Source organism: Nothoprocta perdicaria, unplaced genomic scaffold (assembly GCF_003342845.1).
Source record: "Nothoprocta perdicaria isolate Ctin4 unplaced genomic scaffold, notPer1 scaffold_446, whole genome shotgun sequence".
NCBI lineage: Eukaryota > Metazoa > Chordata > Aves > Tinamiformes > Tinamidae > Nothoprocta > Nothoprocta perdicaria.
Window position 1 is genome coordinate 120143 of NW_020455695.1, and position 22343 is coordinate 142485.

The following is a 22343-nucleotide window of genomic DNA, read 5'->3' on the forward strand; positions in this document are numbered from 1 at the left end:
CCAGCCCGCCCCGCGCTCCCCGGGGAGCCCCGGCCGGGCTGTAAGGGAGCGCAGCCCGCCCGGCTCCTCCGCCGTGGGGCGGCCGGGGGCGGCCGGCAGGGGGCAGCGCAGCCCGCGCCCCGCGCCGGGACATGTCCCCCCGGCCCCGGGAGACCCTCCCCGCGGGCCGCGGGCCGCCGCCTCGGGACACGGGCCGCTTTCCCCCAGCTCCGCGGTCTGCGCCGCCTCGAGACGCGCTGAGGGGGACAGCGCAGCCCGAAAACGTCGGGCGCAACGGGTAATCCTGGAGAGGGGAAGCGGGGGGGCTCAGCCCCCGCACGAAGCCCCGCGGCATCGCCCGCGCCACGGGCCAGCGCCCGCGCGCTGAGCCCCAAGCACAAGATCCTCGCGCTTTCCCTGTTTTTGCAGACTTCGGCTGGCAGAGCCCCATGGGGCGCAGTGTGGACCCCAGCGGTGCAGTGCTGGGCGCTCTCTCCTGGTGCCCAGTACCGGCTGCGGGGCCCTGTGCCCTGCCCTAGGCTGTGGTGCCGGTGCCAGCACCCAGGTTCAAGCACCCAGTGCCCACCACGCAGTCCTGGTGGTCAGTACCTAGTCCTAGGGTTCGCTAGATCCCAGTATCCAGTCCTGGGTACCAGTCCATAACACACCCCGTATGTGGTCCCAGTCCTAGCGCTCAGCCCCAGTGCCAGCCCCGGTGTCCAGTAACTAGTATTAAGTCCTTGTGCCCAGTAGCTACTACCCAGTCCCAGTCCTGGTGCCTTTGGTACTCAGCCCCAGTCCTGCAGCCCAGTGCCTAGTTCCAGAGCTCAAGACCAAGTCCCCAGTGCCCGTGTCCAGTACTGGGTATCAAGCCCCAGTGCCCAGTCCCAGGGCCCAGTATCCAGCTGTGCGTGCCCAGCGCCCCCAAAGCAGCAGCAGCACCGGTGTCCCCGGCTGCCGGTGCCGGCAGGTGCCGCTGCGTGCCCGCGGGGCCCTGTGGGCCGGGCTGGGGCGGGAGCGGCGGCTCCCTCAGCGCGGCCTCCATCCCATCCCATCCCATCCCATTCCATCCGCCCACCCGCCCACCAGGACCATGCGCTGCTGCTGCCGCGGCTGCTTCCTCCTCCTCGCCCTGCTGCTCCTCCCGGCAGGTAAGTGCGGCCCGCGGCACCAAGCGGGCACCCACCGGGCACCAAGCGCCGCCGCTTCCTCCTCGCCCTGGGGAGCCCTTGGCACCACGGGATCAGGGCAGCACGTACGTAGGTGCAGCGGGGCAGGGCAGCACGTATGTAGGTGCAGTGGGGCTTTTCGCATGCCTGGCAGTGCGATGCCATGGTCCAGAGCCAGCCGAGGTGCTGGAGGAAAGCAGCAGGAGCCAGTGCCCATGCTGCTCCTGCCTCCCTCCCGCTGGCCGCGCCGGGCTCCTCCGGCGGGTGACCAGCCCCGCGGTGCCGGGTCGCGTTTGGGGCTGCCCGTGCCAGACCGGCAGCACCGCGCTGTGATTTCCCAGCTTTGGGGTCAGTCACACACACCCCCCGGCCGGCTCCGAGGCGGCGGCATGTGAAAGCCATCGCTCCTGCCATCACACTCATCAGGTTGAGCCGGATAAACCCCACGGAACAGCCAAGGCGCTGACAATGACGCCCAGCAGAAGCCATAAACCTGCCCTTTGCCTGCAGGAGAGAAGGGAGGATTTACTCCTGATACTGCTCCCTCTCACTCGGGATGTAGCTGAGGATGTAGCTCCTGCCATAGCACTTCCCTCCCGGAGTAAAAACCTGTCTGTCGGCTGCTGCAGCCACGAGGCTTTTGCCATTTAACTCTGCTCTGCACATCACCCTGCGGCTGGTGTACTTTGAAATACCCCCCATGGATTTTCTGCTCTTAGCATCCGCTCGCCTCGGGTGGATGCACAGACTGACGTGTCCTGGGATGCACACGGTTTAACTGCTGGAAATGGGTTTGCTTGTTGCAAAATGCAACAACCAAGACTATTAAAAAAGGAAAAAAAAGGAAAAAAATGCTTTGGAAAGATGGGATGTTGTGAACAACTGGGCTTAATGAGCACCAGGGCTCGCACGGAGATGAAAAGTCCCGGCGAACGACCCCGCTGCCTCGTTTAGCTGCTCCCAAAGCGGCTAAAGCCGATGGGCTGGCGATGTGCCAAGGTGCCCGCTCACGGCAGCAGGGAAACGTGCCCCAACCCAGAGGGGCGCCGGACCTTTCCAAGGGCCCCGATAACAGGGCTTTTTTATTATTTACTGTAAGATTTTACTTACTTTCTCTGTGTGATACCAGCCCAAACTGACCCAGCCCGCGCAGCGCGATTGCCGCCCTTGAGCTGCCTTAACCCCCTGCGCGCTGCCGCGCGGGACCCGCTGCGGTAACAGGCGCCGTCTCCTTCGCAGGCCTCGGCCATGGAGCGGGGCCGCTGCCGCCCGGCGCCAGCCGCCCGCCCGCCCCGGCCCAGGGGAGCCCCGCGGGGAGAGACACCCCATCCGAGGAGATTCCTGTGGGGAGAGATGCTCCGTTTGAAGGGATTCCTGCGGGGAGCGACACTCCATCTGAGGAGATTCCTGTGGGGAAAGACACTCTGTCCGAGGAGATTCCTGCGGGGAGAGACGTCCCATTGGGATTGCCGCCCTCCGCCACTGCGAGTGTGACACAAACGCCCGCTGGGGCCGTGGGGTGGGAGAGCAGCAGCACCGTCCCCACCGCTGCGGTCACTGGCACTGGCCTCTCTTCAGCCTCCAGCGCCAGCTGGGAGCCATTGTCCCCCGGGAGCACCGTGGGGTCCCAGGTGGCCGTCCCCGCTGCCACCCCAATGGGGCACACGGTGCAGGAGCCGGCCCCGGCTCACGGTGCACCCACAACCACCTGGCCGCAGACCGGTGCGCTGGCACCACCATTTCCCACCACCACCAGCTCCTCCGCGTCCCCACCGGCCTCCTCTGCGTCCCAGAGGCTGCCCACCAGCCCCACGGCTGCCCCTGGCCCCCCTCTGCCCGAAGGCACCGCGGGGAAAACCGGCCCTGGCACCGGCGTCACCGTGCAGGAGATGCCGCGCGCCCTGAGCTCAGGTGAGCGGAGCAGCCCGCCGGCTGCGGAGCCCACAGGCGCCTCCGGCTCCACCGCGGGCCCCGGGAGGGAGCAGCACCAAAGAGGGGAAAATAGCCCCAAGAAACAAAACCCACACACAGCCCCGCGGCCGCCCTGTGCCTCCGCAGGCAGCATCGTGGCCATCACGCTGACCGTCATCGCGACAGTGGTGCTGGTGTTCGGCGCGGCCGCCTACCTCAAGATGAGGTAAGGCCCTGCCCCGGGGGGCGCGGGTCTCCAGCGGGGGACGTGGGCAGCTGGGCATCAGGTCGGCCTGGTTTAAGGACCAACAGGCTCCACAAATCCCGGGCTGCCCGCTGCGCTTGGGCATTCCTTCTGCCGAGGAGCGCGCGGTGCCCGCGGCGGGCGGCGGGTTGGGGCTCCGGCCGGCGCAGTGACCCGGTGCCTCCACCTTCCCCTCCGCAGGCACTCCTCCTACGGCCGGCTCCGGGACAGCCACGACTACGGCTCGTGGGGCAGCTACAACAACCCTCTCTACGACGACTCCTAGCAGAGGAGGCGCAGAGAGACCCTTGTTTGTGAGTGTTTCTTTGGCTCCTCTCCCGTGCGAGGCTTTCCGGATGCTTTCCTGCCTTGGACCTGCTCTACGGTACCGGCATCTGCCACATGGACCAGGCCGAGAGGGGCAGAGCTGGCGCTGGGGCTGGGTGACAGTGCAGAGCCTGCCCTGCTTCACCTGCCCGCAAAGCCCGTGGTGGCACCACCAGGCCAAGCTCCGCGGCCGCGGCCAGCCCCAACACAGCACCAAAATAATAAAAAGCAACCAAAAAAAAACCCTCCACCCCACCATAATTATAAAAAGAAATATCCCCCACACTTCTTGCTCCACTTGGTCTCGTTGGAGCCCGGCGCCCGCCTGGGTCAAGGCCTTTGGCGCCCGGGGTGGCTGACGGCCCCTCGCCGAGGGAGGAGCAGCCCAGGTGCTGCGTGCGAGGCAGCCCGCGGCGCCGCGGCCTCTCGCGTGGAGACAGACCGGCAGGAAAACCCGCCCGCCTTCTCCTGGTGCTGCCCTGCGCTCAGCACTCGTGCTTTGGGCCGGGAAGCGCAGGTTGGAAAAAGAAAAAAAAAAAAAAAAAGAAAGACCTTAAAACCAGTTTTTGCTGTTGGATTTTTTCCTCTGGAAAGTCAGGGATCGCGGCTAGGAAACATGAATGAGGTGGCCGATTGGGAGGCAACGGCTTGGCCCCCCAAGCGAAGCGCTCTCTTGCTCTGCTTCGCCATAAGGATAGATGAAGGGAAAAGTCCCCCGGAAAGGGGCAGCCGGATCTTACATAGGAAAAATACTCGCTAAAAAGCACTGGGGGAGGTGGGGGGTCCCATCCCCGGCCCCTCGCTGCTCGCTCGACGCCGGGCTAAGCTGTCCTTGGTGCCGGGGCCCGGCGGGCCGTTCCGCGAGGACACCGCGCTCTTTCCCACGCCACCCAGCTGCTGCCTGGCAGTAAATCCCGCGGCTAAAAATAGCGCCGCGCCACGGATTGCCTTTTTTGGGGGGGAGAGGGGAAAAACATATCTGCAAGGAGGCTGGGTAGCCGGGCGAGTGGACGCAGCGAGACAAAAATGGGCTCGGGGAGCCAGGAGCCTGAGGCGGATGCCGAAGATGACGCAGACGGCTCCAGTTTTCCGGTTAACCCGTGCGCACGTGATACTCAAGTGTCCTGCCTGTTTGCATTCCCTTCATAAAAGAGAGGGCGGGATGGGATGGGATGCGATGGAATGGGATGCGATGGAATGGGATGAGATGGGATGGGATGCGATGGGACGGGATGGATGGGAGTTACCTGCCTGCCTGGGCAGCTGCTGCCACACGGCACTGCTCCGTTCCTCCCTTCTCAAGGCTTGCACTGCCAGGAGTTACAGCTCCGAATGGCGTGCGAAGCGCAGGGCTTTCCCAAGGAGTCTTGGATGACTCCAATGAACTTGGCTTTCCGAGTGCGTTTAACAGCCACTTAAAATGCTCTGTAACAAATAAATCCATAAATACAGGAGGAACATAGCCACCCACAACACCCCAGCTCAGCCCAGCAGCCCCCCAAGCTGGGGGGACAGGTCATGTTGGCAAGCGCAAGGGCTGGCTAAGTTCAAACCAAGCCTAAAAACTTGCTACTTTCTCCCCGCATCCCGCAGAGTTCAGCCCAGCCGCGGACGGTTGGCCGCTTCCACACACAAGAATGACAAGTGAGATGCTCTGATTTTCCTCCAAGCCTCCCACGCATTTCCCTCTCCCCTCCCGGCCTTTGGGCTCTCTTTTCATCCCAAGGCTGTTTTGTTTCCACAAAACGGGCTCGCCTGGCTCCGTCCGCAGCATCGCGGGCAGCGGGGCAGGGCAGGGGCCCCGCTCGGCACAGCAGCGCTCCAGGAGCGGGGAAGCTCAACGGGCTCTTCCTGCTGCCGCTTGTCCCCCCGGATGCCTGCAGGAATCCATGAGATCCAGTGGGATCAGCAATTTATTAGCAGAAATTACTCTGCGGTGCTGCCTCCAGCCGCAGCTGAACAATGTGGTTTACGCGGAGGCCAGAGCGGTTCATTCCTGGTTTCAGCACAGGCAGCAAATAGCACACGGGGTATTAAACACGCGAGCAGTGCCAGAAGCGCTATCTTATCTTCCCAGTGTGTATTCCCACGGCTCCAGGGCCCACCAGCTGCCTCTCCTACCAAAAAAAGCAATAAAACAAAATTTCTCCGCAATGCCAGGCCCAAATGTCCACAGGAAGACGCAGGCAGCCTGAGGAACCTTTCGTTTCCCTGGGTTAATTGCATTATTTAACAGATAAACAGATTATCAGCATTTTCTCAGGGAAAGCAAAACGCAGAGCCTGATTTGCTGGTAGCAAGCCAAGTGCCATGGAAAAGCCTGCTGGAAGGGGCACCAGGATATTTGGTATCAACCTTCACAAGCATTTCCCCGTTCCCATGTTCCCTGTTCCCACGTTTGCCCTGTCTCACGGGGGGGAAATAAACAGGCATGGTCCACCCCGTAGTGCTGATGCCTCCTCCACAAGGGCTTCTTTAACTATATTTATCTGTATTCCAGCGGGTTAACGGCCAGGCTGCTGCCTCGGCTTCTCCCTCAGGGCTGTTCGGGGGTTATTTTTCCAGGATGGTGCCTTGCTTTCGCAGGCGGATTCTGCTGGACCAGCTGAGCACACTAGCGTCCCTCCGCATTCTCCCATCACCACGCACTCACCCTGGCACTCAGCCACGGTCCCACGGATCACCACGGCCGGCAGCTCCGGGTCTCCCCGCCAAGGGCTCGGACAGCCACGGAGCACCAGCGCGGAGGCTTCCCGCTCGCCAGGTTCTCAGCGGCAGCCTCAAGGGAAGAGCTGAACAAGCCCGAGGAGCTGCAGGGAAGAGAACCACAGAATCGTTATGGTTGGGAAACACCTTCGAGTTCATCTAGTCCTAGTGTAAGTGGGTCCCTCTCCCCAGCTGTGGCAGGCGGGCCGGCAGCTGGCACAGGCTGCCCAGCCCGAGGCCGGCTCAGCAGAAAGGCAAGAGATTCCTGCTCCAAGAGGAGCACGCGGACTTTTCCCACCGGAGGCCACCGAGCCCGTGCTGACAGCAGGGCCCACGCCGGCCACGGCACCCATGGCGCAGGGCACGGTGCCTCTGCGGAGGCTCGCAAGGGTTTTCAGCCGCAGCGGGCCACTCGCACGCACCGCTCGTGGGAAGCACCGCTCTCCCCGCACACACGGCTCAGTGGGGCCAAGACGCTGGGTTTATCCTTAGTGAGATATTCTCTCCCTGCTCCCCGGCAGGGCTTGCTGCTTGCCCAGCCCCACGGGCTGCTTGTCCTCATGGAGAGCAGTGACTCAGCCGCCTCCCCGGCTGCTCTCCCAGGGCTCCTCCTGCACCAGCCGCTGACTTCATCCATCTTCCCCACGCAGGCCCCACACTGCGCTGTGTCGGCAACAAAAACGTCGCCTCCCGCAAACGCTCCCCGGGCTAACACACAGGCACCAGCTCGGCGCCCTCTACCCAAGGAGCTCACCCACGAGGAAAAGCAGGGCTGTTTTAAAGTCAACTCCGCACCTGGTGTTTTTATTATGTAAGAGCACGTATTTATACCATGCACATTTTGGGAACTGCTTCAAGCTTGTAGCAAGGGATGGAGAAAACACCACCTAAAGGTGGGCTAGGTCCATGAACACACGCCTGAGCCACAGAGCCAGCGTGTCTGCGGTGTAACACTGCAATACTCAGAACAGCATGAACGTAAAGGAAGGGGGATGAAGGAGAAATCCACGAGCAGCACTGACCTGTGCTCATGAGCTCAGCTGAACCCTCATTTTATGGGACCTCATTGCCTTTTGAACTCAGCTAGAACAGCCCAGGAAGCCTGGTGTAAAATTAAACCACACCAAGCATCGCATAATTTGTTTTAATAGACGTTGTTTTACATTCCTTTTCAACAATCGGAACAGTGCCTCAGAAAAACATACCCAAGTAAACAGAAGTTATAGTAACACGATCAGCTGATTCCTAGTACTTCATATGTAAGAGGGCAGGGGCAGAAGCCGTCTGCTGCTCTGCCACAGAGCAAGTCAAGGACACGTCACTGTAGACTGGAGGGAACTTCTCCACTTCATGCAGCTTGGACAGCAGGAGCCCTGCCCCAAAACACTTGAGCTTTCCACAGTTCTCAGAAACAAAGGACGTGCTGCAGTACTTGGTTTGCAAAACACAGGGCAGGTATATAAAAGGGTGGGATTCTTTTATTCCTTAAAAAAGGAAAAAAGAAAAAAGGACTGGTCCCTGTACAACGTGGCAGTGCCTTGCTGAAGGGCTGCACCTCGAGCAAGTCTCTCGGGCTCGGCAGGCCCGGCCGCGGCGGCGCCGCTGGGAGGCTGGGCGCTCCCCGCCGCGCGCCGGCCCGGCCACATGCCAGGGTACATACGTGGCCCAAACACCACGACATGACACCGAGGCCTCTGCACCTGAATAAGGCAAAGCAGGAAGGATGGGTTACGTGCCATTACAGCCAGCAAAGGAATCTAAATTAGGAGGTGCCAAGTCTCCCTTTAGCACGGGGCAGCCCTGCTTTGGAAATGCATTCTGCACTCGTGCTGTGCCTGCTTGTGTCCCCAAGCTGGACTGACAAGTGGCTGGTGCAAGCTCATCCTCTCCATCCATTTGCTCGATGGCTCCAGGCCCTCTGAGACGTCACTTGCAAGGGAAACGCTTTCACAAAGCGCTGCCACGTCAGCTTTGCACCGAGGAATCACCTCCGAGCCGCCCATGCTCCCCACGAGCGACTGCCACAAGGGCTCGGCCTCTGTCCTGCCTTGCACTCGCAGCCTGGGCCAGCAGGATCCACCGTGGGCTGCCCGCCTCGCCACACGCTCCGCGCCGACGCCGACCGCTCGTGTCTCTGACACCTCGTTGTTCTCCGAGGCTGCCTCTCCTCGGAGGTGCCGAGCAGCTCTTGCCCAGGGTGCCACTCTCATCCAGATTGATCCCGTCAGGCTGTCACGCAGCGCTGGGTGCGGAGCTTCCCGAAGAGCGTGAACACACTGCAGCAGGTACCGAGGCCGGGGAGGCTCCCTTGGCCAGCCCAGAGCTCTGTAACCATCATACTGTTGACAGGCTGGGATAGTTTTTAACAATTTTATTTTCTTAAAAAGGAAAAATAAAGACGTGTCTTCCACAGTAGCGTTTTCTTTCAGTGGGTGCATGCAGCACGTGTCTGAGTGGCTGCTACTCCAGAGTCAGCCTGCATTTTCCATCCTGGGCAGTATTGTAGGAGTCGCAGTTCGTGCACTTCATGCCTAGGAGATGGAAGTGCACTGTAGAGCGGGCATGGCAGTCGTTACAGAGGATCTGCGCACACACGAGGGAGAGCAAGAGAGGCTTTAGCAACAACAGGACGCTCCGTGACACGTGACGAGCAGGCTTTGAGCAAGCACAAAACTGCTCTGCAATCAGAGCACCAAGCAGGAACATTCTCCTTCTGAAGACAGACAGGTGTCTCAAGAGAGCAGTACACAGGCCAGAAGGAATTTTCAGTTTGCAACTACCAAGCAGGCACAAGAAGTATTTCCCTTTTGTACTGCACAGGTCTCCTGGCATGGATCACGTGTTTGTTCTGAAACCTGAAGCTCCAGACTCTTAAACACCAGGCTGCTGTTCTCTGCTGTGACAACTAGTGCAGTGCTAGAGCACCTGGTAGGGTGCTGTACCCAGATTTTTTTTTGTTTGTTTGTTTTAGGTCTCTTTAACCCCTCCCCTTCATTTTTAATAAGTACATGAATACTATAATCCTGCACGAGAAAGTTTTCCTCACATCCCAAGAGTCTCTCAGATTTCTGGTGCCCTCTACTGCCCACGGGGGAAAGGTGCCAGCACTCACCTCCACCATCATGTTCTGGTACTCGGTGGGCATGGGCGTCTGCGCCACCTCGTCATCCAGCTGCCGCCAGTACCTGCTCATGTCCAGGGCCGAGTGCATGCACACAGGACACCTGTAGCCTCTGCCAAAGAGAGGCAAAAGCTCTAACTCAGGAGACTGACATGGGCTAAGTCCACTGAAAAGGACAGGCTTCTTAACACAGCAGTCAAGGAAATATTTAAGGAATGGGAATATCCTACAGAAAACCTGGGAGTTATAAAACTCATTTTCCCTACGAAGTGTTGCCTTTAGATAATGATAACTGGATTACGTTATCTTTGCCTCTCTAAGCACTCTGCCTAGATGACTACAAGGTTAAGACAAGGCAGTGTTAGAAATACTTACTCCTTTAACATCTCCTCGTAACACGTTCTGAAAAGGAAACACAGTGAGAGGTTTAGTAAGAAAAGAGAAATTTCTGATCAGTAACTCATTTGTGCAGAAGCACACAGCTATCCCCAAAGCAAAAGCCAAAACTATCCCGAGTTAAAGGGGAAAGAGGATCTCCCAGCAAAGGAGCCCAACCAGACCTGCAGCAGTGCTCAGAATACAGCACGCACAAGAGGACAGGGATCAAATATTTGCAATATTTACCTGTGCAGAAGGTGACCACATGGCAGAACATGAGCTCCAACACGAGAGGTATGAATATCCTGCAGACAAGACGCAGAAAAGAACTGTTAACTAAAAACAGAGAAAAAGGTAGAACCAAGCACAGTTTTAAGAGGCGAAGAGAAGTCACTCACCTCCAAACATATTGGACAATCCTGCCGGGAGACGTTTTCTATGCACTGTGCAAAAACAAAAGAAAAATTGTTATACTGCACATAGCTGCAGTTTTTAAGTCTAAAGTTCCTTTAATATAAAGAGGTATAAGCCTCACTTTTTTCATTTACGGTTGAAAAGTTGAGAATTAACAATTGGTCTAGTAAAATAAAATAATATTAATATACTTTAAGTGATATACAAAAATGGTATATTATATATATGTGGGAGTTTCCAGGACCTCCACAACAATAAATAGCTTTGTTCTTCCTATACTAACAGCAGAAACAGCATCTCAGACTGATACACTGCCATATATACGGTAAATGACTTTTAAAAACAGAGCTGAACATGACTGAGATGTATGCATTTGGTAACTTACATCCCAAGCAGAGTCCCCGTAGAAGGGTTACGTGCTGCCATTCTGCACAAATGTATTTAGAGAAACAGCAAAGCCAGGCTTTACCTACCTGTACAGCTTTAGATCAATTTAACGCACCTCCAATTGTGGGAAATCTCATTTTTTAAATTATTATTTTTAAAGAAAAGTAACAGAGTGCTATATTCTCACCTTGTGTTTTCCCTGAAGACTCAAGTTTAGGCATAAATTACATTTTGAGCAGTGGAAGAAATCTTCCTTTGGACCAATCCTAAGGAGAGAAGGCCCAGTCAAGGACAGCTTTGTACTTTGTGCGCAGCTCTGTTTTATTTTCTACCCAAACACTCTCTGAGCAACAGAAGCCAAACAGTCCCCAAGTCAAGCTAGTTACAGAAGAGCTGTAATTCACACAAACTATAAACCTGATCTTGTTCTTCGCAATATGTTGCTCTGACTGAAGTAAAACCCAGTAGTGCTTAGATTAAAAATAATGAGTGCAAAGGGCTCTCTCGAGCCGACTGCATCACACCTCCAAGACCCACTATAGGAGACACCTAATGGAAAGCACCCACACCTGCCGACAGGAGACAAGCTCCAAAAAGGTGTTTTTTTGTTGGTTTTTTTTCCCCTTTTTCTGCAGAAGCAGCCCGCCCACACCTGCAAATGCCGCACTCGGTGCAGTGATACTGCTTCTTGTCACGGTCGAAAAGGTGGCAGATGCTGCAGTAGTACTCCCCGAAGAGGTTGTGGCAAGCCTCGCAGCTCTGCTGCGCCTGCCGCCCCGCGCCACGACACAGCAGACGGAGAAGGAGAAACGGGAGACAACCGTTAGCTGCGCAGCGCCGCCGGCTCCACCCCTAAAATGGCGCCCGCCCCGCCCCCGAAATGCCCGCCCCGCCCCGGAATGGCGGCTCCACCTCCCAAAATGGCGCCCGCCCCGCCCCGGAATGGCGGCTCCACCTCCCAAAATGGCGCCCGCCCCGCCCCGCGATGGCGGCGGCCCCGCGACGCGGCGCCCGGCCCCGGCGGCGCGCACCTTCTGCAGGCGGCGGCAGCGGGCGCACTGCACCTCGGCCACGCGGAAGCGGTCGAGCCGGTGGCCCTCGGCGCCATCGTGGCACAGGCGGCACGCGTAGAGCTTCCCGCAGCACGGCGCCTGCAAGGGGACACGCGGCAGCTCAGCGGCGGCCCCGCCCCGCCCGTGCCGGTGCCCGTTCCCGCTCCCGTTCCCGTTCCCGCCGCCTCACCCGCAGCAGGCAGCCGCGGCGGTAGTGCTCGCAGCCCTCCTCGCCGCCCGCCGCCATGGCCGCGCCCGCCCCGCCGCCCCTTCCGCCCCGGGGAGGCGGGCACTGCGCATGCGCACAGCGCAGCGCCTTCCCCATGGTGCTATGGATAAGGCTCCACCTATACGTTGTGCGCGTGTATAGGGGGTACAAAGGGCAGTACATGCGTACCTAAACTATGTGAATAGGTTCGTATAGGTGCACATAATATAGCCACACTCCGTGTGGTTATATTCACACATACACACACTGTCTTTGCGCACACATATCTACCTATAGCCCTATGTACCCTTCTATAGATACACTGTGTGTGAATCCCCGAGGCAAGGGCCCTATGCAAGATGCATCTCTCCGGGCCTTGAGGTAGGAGAGGCAACCTGGTACAAGGAGGCATCTAAAAACGTGCACTTACCTAAAGGAGGTGAAGCTGGCCGCCAGGAGTTCAGAATAGCGTTTATTTATAAAATGTACACGTCCAAGGCAGAACACAGACACCAAGACACGCACGTGATGACACCTCTTCTGCTGTGAGGCGCTGACAGGGAAGGGTCCTACACGCTGTGGGAGGGCAGTACCAGTCCCAAGGGAACGCCACCAGGCAGGGTTGGAGCTGCCAGGAACAGGAGCAACGCGGGGCGACCACAGACCACCCCGAGGCAACCTGAGACCCTTAAACAAAAGTGCTCCGTAACTGCCCAAAGTTACCGGGCAGCCGTTCCCTTTTTCCCCTCCCATCACTGCTGAGGGTTGTAGGCAAGAAAACTCGCTGCAAAGCCAGGGAGAGGAGGGAGCCAGGGAAAAGGAACCTAGCCCAACTTGGCCCATGCTCCTGAGCTCTAACAGGGATCTCTAAGGAAACATTAGGATGTTTGACATCATCTTTCTTCCACAAGGACTTTCCATGGGCGTTTTTGTCAAGACAAGGATGCTTTTCAATACAGACCTGGTAGCTCACCATGACAGAACAAATTCAGCAGCTCTTTGCTTTCTTTGAATAACAGCCCTTTGGGAGAGCAGTGGTTAGACAAAAGGAAACACTCTCCTCTTCAAAAAACCCTCCAAGCCACTCCCTGTCACACGCCAGTAGCCACTGCTTCCTTTCTGAGCAGCTTCAGTCACAACCCGGCCCTAAGCCAGGAGGTCACACTGCATTTTGCATGCAAGAAATGCAGCAGCAGCGAGCGTTGTGTCCGCAAGCCGGCCCCGAGCTGCACCCCACGGCAGCCCTGGCGCTAGCGGAGCAAGGCAACCTGCTCTCCTCTGCACAAGCCCTGCAGCATCAGCATCCGGAGCCTCCGCAGGGCTCTTCCCACTCTTTCAGCCACCTGCATCAAGAGGAGAAAGACATAGTGAAATTACAGGCTAACAAGGACATTCCACGATGACCCCCTTCCTTTACTCTTATTTAATACATGTCATTACTTTCCTAAAGCTCTATTTCACAGATGGGTCAACTGTAGTAGCATTTCTTTTCCCCCATTTACATTGTTGGGATTGCTTCTCACCGCAGTGAGTTTTCTTCTTCCTTACCAACAGCTCTAAGCTACTGCAGCACTTGCATTTTCAAGCACCAAACACACTTGTATGGCATAAGAGCCACTGCATTTGTACACAAGATGAAAAACAGATTTCAGAGCCAGCACTTGCTCCCTCTCCTCCAAAAGGAGAGGGAATACAGGAGGCCAGTGAAAGGTGGAACAGAGTGGTGGACTTCACACTTTCATCCTAAGACATTTACCACAGGCAGGTTTTCTCCTAAACCTTCTTCTCCCTCAGGCCTCTACCTCATGGTGGGAGAACACTGAGCTACCAGCAACTAAACGAACCCAGCTGAACAAAGTTAAATTGTGTGACATAGCTACTAAATGACTTCCACACTGTTAAACTTCATAGTCCCCACAAAACTCCCAGCTACCATGAGCATTCACCAATTGATTCATTTGAAAGACAACAGCTGCAAAGCAGAAATTAAAGCTTACCAGTTATTGGCAGGTGTAACCACAATCTGTCAGGTTAGTGCTCGACCCTGGGGAAGGCGGCTTCCGATGTATCCGATATCAAAGTCCCTGACAGCTGTGAATTGGGTAGGAAGAAAAGGGAGAGGGTCAGGTCCAGTTGGAGTAATAGAGATATCTATCAGTAATTTCCTTCTGGGCACCTTGGCAAGCTCGGCCCAGGTTCTTTTATGAAACTGGACTTCAAAATATGTATTTGTTGTTGAACACAAGCTGACAAATCTCAGCTGCGTGTAATCATACTGTCAATTTGGAGAATTACACATCTCTCAAACAACCTCTTGATGTTACTGAGGAGCTAATTTCTGAGAGGTGCATTTTTCTCCTTCTCTCCCTATGCTCATCTTCAATTCTTTCTCTCTCTCCCTACTGCACTTGCCCTCGTAACATCCCTCTAACGCAGCCTGGATAGTTCGGCTCAAAATTGCCAGCTCTCCATGTCTCCCTTTCAGCTCTGGAAAATTAGGTTTTCTTTCACCTTGATTCAGCCTCCTGAAATAACAGGAACTTCCAGTGTCTGTCTTCTCAGCGAACGTCTTGCATTTAGCACAGAGAGAAAATAACACTCCTACCCTGGATGGGAATCATCCAGGACCCTTCTCCCCTTCTCAGCTGAAAGGTTTCAGGCCTTGCAACTGCTTTTCCACAGATGGCACAGGAAAATCCCAGGCAAGTCCTGCTCATGTTAAGAGGCAGGCTGGAATCTTGTACAGCACACTACTCAAACACAGTTTAAAGTCCTGAACCAAAAGCGCAACAAGTAGCACAAAATATTGTATTGTTACCTGCTGTGAAGCCAGATTTGGGTTATGCAGGTCAATGGCAGCAAGGGAGGGGATACGGGATTCCGAAACGGTTTTGTTCTCCTTTTTGTGCAGTCTGGGATTCCATGCTACAAAATGCAACCAAGACAGACGATGTTAAGAAGCAAATGCTGACAGGTTTAATGCACACTGCTTCCTGGAATTGCTTAGGATCTGGGCTTGGTTTAAAGGACAGGAAAGCTCATACCTTCCACTGCTCTCAGCTCAGGGAGATGATTGAGCTCTGGCAAACGCACATCAGTCTTGGAGAATTCCCATTTTTTCTTATTTACTGGAAGGATTGTTTTTTCATTAGAAACCTGCAAGCAGGTGAATGATATTAGTTACATTCAGATGGAAAAAAAAAAAGTTGCTGTCACATTTTAATCTTAAAAATATATAAGCATAGCAAGATACTACTTTAGCTAGAACTTGGACCAGATAATAATAAAAGATTCTCTGAAAAGATTTTTAAAAATTCATTCTGATCATAAGAAATCTATGCATTAAAAACAAAGCTTCCACAAAGATAAATAAATAAATAAATTTAAATGAGACTGCTTTCAAAGATATAAAATATAGCTAGAGAATGGCCCAGCTTAGCTCTCTCTAAATAAAGGCAACCATTCCTACCAACATAGAAGAAATATTGCCTGGGTAATAAGTGCACTGCAGAGCTTTACACTTCACTTATTTTCACAAACGATTTGACTGTATTTATGACCCCAGTAAAACAGGGACCCACCTCTGCTAAGTCCCTACCTTAGGAAAAGATCATGGGTGAAAGAACTATAGGAAAAAAGGGGCAGAGGAATGTTGTACTTCTAATTAGGATTTAAGGGGAAGGTTACAACAGGACAAACTCTTGACAATAAAGCTAAGAATTTATTTTTGCTTTGCTAAGTGGGAAGGAAAGATCACTTACCGATGTTAAGCTGACACTGTAATGGCCTGCTGGAGAATGTTTTCCTCGCTTTAGAAATGGGTTCAAGTATGTTTTATTCTTCTCCTCAACTCTGTAATCAAAAGTGCCCCCATTGCATTATATTATATTTACATTACCCAAGTTAATATAATTGGGTAAATATAACATCTGTATAAATATTTAATTATAATATATTAACATTCTATCTATATATTAATATAATCTTTAATCATATAATATATTAACATTCGATTACAATATATAATATGTATTATATGTATATATTTATATATATATATATATATAAATATATGCACTGGCCCTTGTAGCCCCCTCCAGTACCTATAGCTACGGTTCGCAGGCACGGGTCCCATCCCAGCAGTGATCCTCAGCCCGGCTGTTGTGGCGGAAAGGTTCTGGTTGATGGGAGGAATGACGATGCCTGCGTTCTTGGCATAGTCCAAGCTGCTGCTGGAGTCCTTCAGGCTGGTGTGAGGAGCTATTTTAAAGGGGTTGAGTGCACTGTCGTAGAAGGAGCTCAGGTTGGAAGGTCGCTCCGCTTGCTCCGCATCTGCTCTGGAGCGCTTCTCCTTGAACAGCTTGGCCTCTCTGCTCCTTGGCTCAATGTTGAAATCCTGTTTGGACAAATATGCACGATGCAGCAAGAGGAGGGGAGAGAAATAAATAAATCAGGAGCCTAAACCTACAGGATTCTGCCAGAATCTGATGGAGATTAAAAGTGTTTTGAGCAAAAGCTGTTTTCCATCAAGTAGCAGGAGGCTTGGGAGGGTTCTGGCGCCTTTTGGAAATAAGTCACCTTACAGTGGGGTAAGGAAGTGATAGAACAGCAGCCATTTCCCGTGTCATTTCCAAAGAGATGAAATGAGAACTGAGCTATGTCACCTCAAAGCCACTCTGAAGCCTCCAGTCATAGATGATTCAGAGAAAGATAAGCAACTTGGGAGACAGGGCTTTAACACGGGTAAACAGCATCTTAAAATCATGTTTCTTATTCAGCTGACCTACACTTTCTAATTGATTCTCCCTCCAGCTTGGTATGTTTTCATAAAATGTTTTGTAAAATATAAAATTTTGCATGCAATTTAACTGCAGCACATACCTATAGAGCAATTTTAAGAGATAAAAGATACAGTCACAGAAAAGAAGGATGGACTAACCTTGATAGCAAGCATTTTTCTTTCTTCTCCCAAACAATCCTCTTTGTCCTTTTTACTGAGTTTTGATTGCTTTTGTAATTGATGGTCTCTGGCATCCTTCTGAATCTTTAATTTAAGCTCCTGAGCAAATCTATACTCCATATGGAAAAAGAAAATGAATTGATCCATTAATCACAAATCATTTGGTGTTCAGCCCAAGCTGCTGTTACAGCTTTTAAAGTAATGAAATAAACTACGCCTTTTTTAAGGAAAGAATGGAACAAGGGGAACATATCCATTAAAAGATACTTTTAATTACAAAACCAAGACATTTCAGCAACTCTCAGCCCTGCAAATGCAACATGTTTGCAAATGCAACATTGTTTAATTTACTTCTCATATTGGCCTATTTTGAGCAAGAAACAAACTGTTTTACCTTTCAGCAAATCCATCCTTGTTAAAGAAATCACATTGCAAGAGTTCAGCACAGGAAGGCCTTTTGTCTGGGTCAATCTGCAAACATTTCTGGCAAATACATCAGAAACAAAACAAAGGCTTCAATATTCCCAAATGAAGTTGAGGAATAAGCTGCAAAGCTCTCAATTCTAGGGCCTGTTACACTGAGATGAGATGTGACAAGTGATCTCCAGAGAAAAAAAGTTTAATTACTTGCTGTTGCACCCATTTTAATCATTAACACTTACTAAGGCTCCTTCCATAGGGAATACCTGTCACACAACAGAACACTCCACTCTCAGTAAACCTCTCTTATTTTTGGTTACGTTTGCTTTGCTAAGGTTTTAGAATCTGTTTAGGTCCTTTGGCACTTCAAATACTGCCACATTGCTTTAGTTTATTTTAGTTGCTCCAGACCAGCATGCCAAGGCACAAGAACATGTGCTGGAAAGAGTCTTCAAAATTAATTATGAAGCAGGCTTCCTAACTCCCACACAGATGCAAAAAACAAGGTTAAGGCATGTTTGGGTATGACCACACATGGACCTTTCTGCTTGCATTGCTTCCATGAGTAGGTGGAGAGAAGGTTGGCAGAAAACGTTGCACCAATATAGCTATGCTAGCCAGGCAAAAAGTAAAAAAAAATAAAGTAAACAGGGAAAAAAAATCCATAAAGAACAGACCTTTGCTAGATCTAGCACTGCAGCAGACAGCTTGGGATATCGTCTGTCCAGAGGTTTGATGTCCTTCACTTCAGGCAGCCTCACACCAGCAAAGAGGGGATTTTTATGGAACAGCTCCTGGTGCCTTGGAATTAAATTGCCTGGAATCACAGTAACAGAGCAACTAGGTGGAAGAAACTTTCAACAGCCCTGCTGAATGTTCGAGAGAAGGTGAGACAGTGGCTGACACCAAGAGGCAGCGCTGCAGTAAGGACTGTATTCTGGTCTTCATCCTTCCAAACGTGCCCTCTGAACTGATGCTCTACTTAGAGGCTCCCAGTTGCCCCTTGGCAAAAGGAGCTAAGGATTCACACCCTCAGAAACTCCTCCCCACACTCACCTCCCCCTGTCCCAAGCCCATCAAAACTTATTTAACCCCTTAGCTTGCGGCCAGGCACTCGGAGCCTGACGGGGTGCCCTCACCCAGGCACTTGGTGATATGATAGAGCTGGTCGATGTCAGAGTCTCCAGGGAACAGGGGCTCTCCTGTCAGCATTTCTGTCACCAGGCAGCCGATAGCCCACACGTCCACAGCCCTGGATGAAAAACAGCCCGGATCAGAGGTGCTGGCACACCCAACTCACACCTTTGAGCTAAGCCAGACCAGTAGGAAAATCCCATGAAGTCCCATTCAAACAGGAAAAATCCCATTCATCCTTCATAAGTTCTATCATAGTCCATTTCAATAGTAATTAACATTGGCAGCCAGACAACTGTTACAGACAACAGGAAGGCCTCAACGGTCTCTTTCTTCTTGAGCTGGAAAATCCTAGCTCCAACAATAATTAACTCCAGGGTGGAGAAGGAAAAATTAAAATTTTGCAAGCTGCAACGCAGGGAATGCAGAACAGCCTCCCTTTAACCTGTCTGCCCAGGAGAATTCCCTTGCCTTCCTGAAAAGTGTCCCCACGCCTACCCCAACACCAGAACTCCTGTGCAGCCTCGCCTGCCAGTCTCTTACTTGCCATACTTGATGTCTCCCACCAGCAGCTCCGGAGCTCTGTACCATCGGGTTGCCACATAGTCTGTGTAAGCTTCCCCTGAAGCTCCTAGCGTGCGGGCAAATCCAAAATCACACAGTTTTATAACTCCGGAATTGGAGACTAAAATGTTCTCTGGCTTAATGTCCCGATGTATTATCTGCACCAGAAAAGCAAGTTAGGAGGAATAACTCACTATTTACACAGAGCAAACCAATTGCTTACCAAAAACACTAGCTTTTTCATATGCATGAGAAATTGCACTTTTGCAGGCATGAAAAATACATGGAGTCTGTAAAACACAGCGATGCACACACAGACAGTGAACAAGTGCAGGCTCAAGAGCACTTGTAAATACAAAAGCTCCAGTTTTTGCACACACAGTGGTTACTTTGGGTACCTCTCTGCATATTTGCTGTGTGTATATTCATCACATGTATTTTACAGATACAGTTTATTATGCTTGAAAATATGGCTTCTACCACGTTTAAAAGATGCATGGGTATTCTATATAAATAATATATAATATGCAAATTATATATGTATGCACATACAAGGATTAGACACACACACATATATATATTATATATAACTGCATATGTCAGTCACAAGAGTTGTGCTGAGGTCTCTCAAGGTCACGGGCACATCCTGCAGTCAAACACGAAGAACAGTTAAAGAATTCATAGCACAAGGCCAGTTTCCCAAAAATAAAAAAGAGAAATTACATATATTTACCCAGTTATGATTAAATTGGCAAATTTGTGTTAGAAGTAAACAGTGAATAACAAAAAGCTTGATGCTGAAGAGAGAAAGCAAGCATGCACATGCTTACATAGACCCTGTAACAACCAACATTTTGGGAGAGAGAAAATCTCTCACTGCAAGGTAAACGTGAGCCCCTAGGGAGGTGACATCAACTTCTGATCTACATGGATTTCTGGAGCCTCCCTCAGGAGCACGCGCACAGATCAGTCAGGGAAAACTCCTGGTTCAGCTGAGCTCACATTGCCATTTTATATCAGGCCTTCTGCCCTATTTCTTCATTCCCCTGCAGGCAAAGCTCGCTTTTGCCAAGCTTTAATGAACAGCCCCAGCACACATCTCCACATTTAGTCAAGGTTTTCACAGCTACAGACTTAAACCCTCACGAGCACTTACATTGTGACTGTGACAAAAGGCTATTCCTCTTATTATCTGAAATAAGTATTTCCGAACTCTGCTGTAGTCCAGTCCATTTGGAAATGCCTCGAGGTCATCGAGCACTGTGTGATCCACAAATTCAAACACCAGATACCACCGTTTCTTCTTTTTATACACTTCCAGCAGGTTCACGAGATTCTCATGTCTGAGTTGCTGTTGTAAAACAGGAAAGTTTGTGAGATCATGACGGGATTTATCAGGATGAATTAAGAGATGAGATACTAAAACCAAACACAATCAGCTGCACCACAGCTGGTGCATTTCTCTGGACTGCTCTACTTGACACAGCACCCTATTCATTTATACGTAAAATCACCTGCTTTTCCAAGTGGATATTTCTCCACCTTGCTGTCCGCAGCACTGGCAGTGCAGCAGGAAGCTGCCAGCCTCAGCAGGAGCAAACAGGAGCTGCGATGTGAAGGGCAGGCAAGAATATTTGGAAATATTCCCCTTGCCAAGGTCCCATTTACTTAGGAACACAGGTTAATTTCCAACATACCTTGCAGGTGCTACGTGCTTTGACTTCCTAACTAAGCCGGGCTTGCCAACAGGCCAGCTACAGTCCACACTCTGTAGACCTGTTTTAACTCAGTTCAAGGCAATGACCCTTTCCTAAGCTGGCTGCATCTCAAGCCCCAGCAGGTACATGTTTAGTCACACCTTAGTGCCCACAACTTGTAGGAATGGCAGAGGTCACTTTTTTTTCCCCTCCTTCACAGCACAGGAACTACATAAACCATATAAAAAACAAAGCCCAAAGGGGAAGCAGGAGAAAGAAGACATGACAAAATACAGACCAGCACACCAAAAAAAAAAAAAAAAAATCCCTTTTTAGCTAAAATTCTTGGGCATCTTCCCAGACAGATGATCTACAGCCAAGGAAGAAAATTATCTTTAATAAACCAAGCTCCACAATGAGACTACAGGGGCCATAAAAATAAACAAACCTTTCCTAGAAACACCTTTCCACAGCAGCTGAGACAAGCATCCTGCCTGGCTAAGACCCCAGTTCACCTCCAGGTTGCCATTCACCTGCAGATATGAGGAGCTCAGCGTTTGTCTCTTCTACCTCCAGGTGCTTGTGGTACCCATGGGTACTTAACACAGAGGGACACCTCAGTTATCACCAAAGGGCACGAAGCCCTCACTTCCTTTGGCTTTTCCCTGCTTACGCTGGCCACACACAGTCGCACTTCCTAGGAAACCAGGGCCAGCCGTGCACAGTCAGCATAACACCTAGCCAAAGGGAAAAGCAGCCCTGCAGGAACGCGGCTCAAAGGCCAAACAAATCTACCATGGCTTGTGGAAATACAAACGGCACCTGATCAAGGCTGCTTTGTTCTGTTCTCCTTTTTCTTTCTCATTTATACAATTTAAGCTGCTGACGAGTAGATCTGACCGGGTTCTCCTTCCAGGAAGGCTTTCTCAACTGACCTCATGCCTGAAAGAATTACCCTACCCTGGAACTTCTCCGGGCAAACACCACTTCCTAAGGGACTATGAAGGCAGCCACAGGAAGCAGTTTCTACCTAAGCCTCCAAACCAAAGCTACCCTCCACAGGTAGAACAGACCCAAACCCAACATTGAGCAATTCGCAGGTTTTCCACAAGGCAGAACAGCAACATACATTTAATATTCCTCTTTAAGGCTTTATTTACTTTCAAGAAGACACTTAAACACATTACCAGTGTAATGTGTAGGGTGAAGCACAAAACACGCCCATCAGAGGTGCCCTGAGCCCAAGACCAGCAATACGCAGGATGCAGCCGCCTTCCTTCACGAGGAGGGCGCGCGCAGCTCACCTTCAGCAGTTTGATCTCCCGCAGGGCCATCTTTTTCACCGTGGCGTCATCCTCGCTCTCCAGGAACTTCTTGACCGCAACAATCTGCCCGCTGTCTTTGTTTCGGCATTTGGTCACCACCCCGTAGCTGCCTTCCCCCACGAGACCCAGCGCCTGGTACTTCTCCATAGCCAGGGCCTTCCCTCTGCGAGAGGCCAAGGAGTAGGAGTTAAATAACACTACAGAAGAAGGAGGTTTCGGGCTGCTCGGGTGCCGCTCGCTCCCCGGCCTCCCCACACAGCGCCCGCCGCCCCCGGGGCGCCGCTGGAAGGCGGCGGGCCGGGCCGCGCGCTTGGCGTAACCGAGGGCAACGGCAACCGCCGCGCTTC

At 52.2% G+C, this 22343-nt stretch overlaps 3 protein-coding genes across 3 annotated transcripts; 1 reads left to right on the forward strand and 2 right to left on the reverse strand.

Moving 5' to 3' along the window:
• Positions 1-1072: 1072 nt before the first annotated feature.
• On the forward strand, positions 1073-3700 carry PARM1 (prostate androgen-regulated mucin-like protein 1). The gene is made up of 4 exons (XM_026046494.1): positions 1073-1130; positions 2991-3059; positions 3207-3285; positions 3505-3700. Exons 1-4 carry the CDS (start codon positions 1073-1075, stop codon positions 3587-3589), a joined length of 291 nt encoding a protein of 96 aa, XP_025902279.1. The 3' UTR covers positions 3590-3700.
• Positions 3701-7501: 3801 nt separating this feature from the next.
• RCHY1 (ring finger and CHY zinc finger domain containing 1) lies at positions 7502-11935 on the reverse strand. Its single transcript, XM_026046495.1, has 9 exons — positions 11879-11935; positions 11668-11787; positions 11289-11404; positions 10824-10902; positions 10234-10278; positions 10082-10140; positions 9833-9859; positions 9449-9569; positions 7502-8919 (listed from the first exon to the last, which is right to left on the reverse strand). The coding sequence occupies exons 1-9, from the start codon at positions 11933-11935 to the stop codon at positions 8797-8799; spliced, it is 747 nt and encodes a 248-aa protein (XP_025902280.1). The 3' UTR covers positions 7502-8796.
• Positions 11936-12624: 689 nt separating this feature from the next.
• Positions 12625-22143, reverse strand: CDKL2 (cyclin dependent kinase like 2). Its single transcript, XM_026046517.1, has 13 exons — positions 21976-22143; positions 20131-20325; positions 18954-19132; positions 18416-18528; positions 17954-18093; positions 17251-17339; positions 16836-16965; positions 16000-16292; positions 15658-15748; positions 14941-15052; positions 14715-14821; positions 13894-13987; positions 12625-13239 (listed from the first exon to the last, which is right to left on the reverse strand). Exons 1-12 carry the CDS (start codon positions 22141-22143, stop codon positions 13928-13930), a joined length of 1677 nt encoding a protein of 558 aa, XP_025902302.1. The 3' UTR covers positions 12625-13239; positions 13894-13927.
• Positions 22144-22343: the final 200 nt, after the last annotated feature.

Excerpts from the sequence above, each read along its gene's own strand:
- PARM1 (XM_026046494.1), top strand. The coding sequence starts at position 1,073 with ATGCGCTGCTGCTGCCGCGGCTGCTTCCTCCTCCTCGCCCTGCTGCTC. Across the intron at positions 1,131-2,990 it reads CCTGCTGCTCCTCCCGGCAG|GCACCGCGGGGAAAACCGGC; the intron begins GTAAGTGCGGCC and ends CTCTGCCCGAAG. Across the intron at positions 3,060-3,206 it reads GCCGCGCGCCCTGAGCTCAG|GCAGCATCGTGGCCATCACG; the intron begins GTGAGCGGAGCA and ends GTGCCTCCGCAG.
- RCHY1 (XM_026046495.1), bottom strand. The coding sequence starts at position 11,935 with ATGGCGGCGGGCGGCGAGGAGGGCTGCGAGCACTACCGCCGCGGCTGC. Across the intron at positions 11,788-11,878 it reads GCCGCGGCTGCCTGCTGCGG|GCGCCGTGCTGCGGGAAGCT; the intron begins GTGAGGCGGCGG and ends GTCCCCTTGCAG. Across the intron at positions 10,279-10,823 it reads GTCTTCAGGGAAAACACAAG|TGCATAGAAAACGTCTCCCG; the intron begins GTGAGAATATAG and ends GTTTTTGCACAG.
- CDKL2 (XM_026046517.1), bottom strand. The coding sequence starts at position 22,143 with ATGGAGAAGTACCAGGCGCTGGGTCTCGTGGGGGAAGGCAGCTACGGG. Across the intron at positions 19,133-20,130 it reads CCTTTTGTCACAGTCACAAT|ATAATACATCGGGACATTAA; the intron begins GTAAGTGCTCGT and ends TTTCTGGTGCAG. Across the intron at positions 18,094-18,415 it reads TCATATCACCAAGTGCCTGG|GCAATTTAATTCCAAGGCAC; the intron begins GTGAGGGCACCC and ends CTGTGATTCCAG.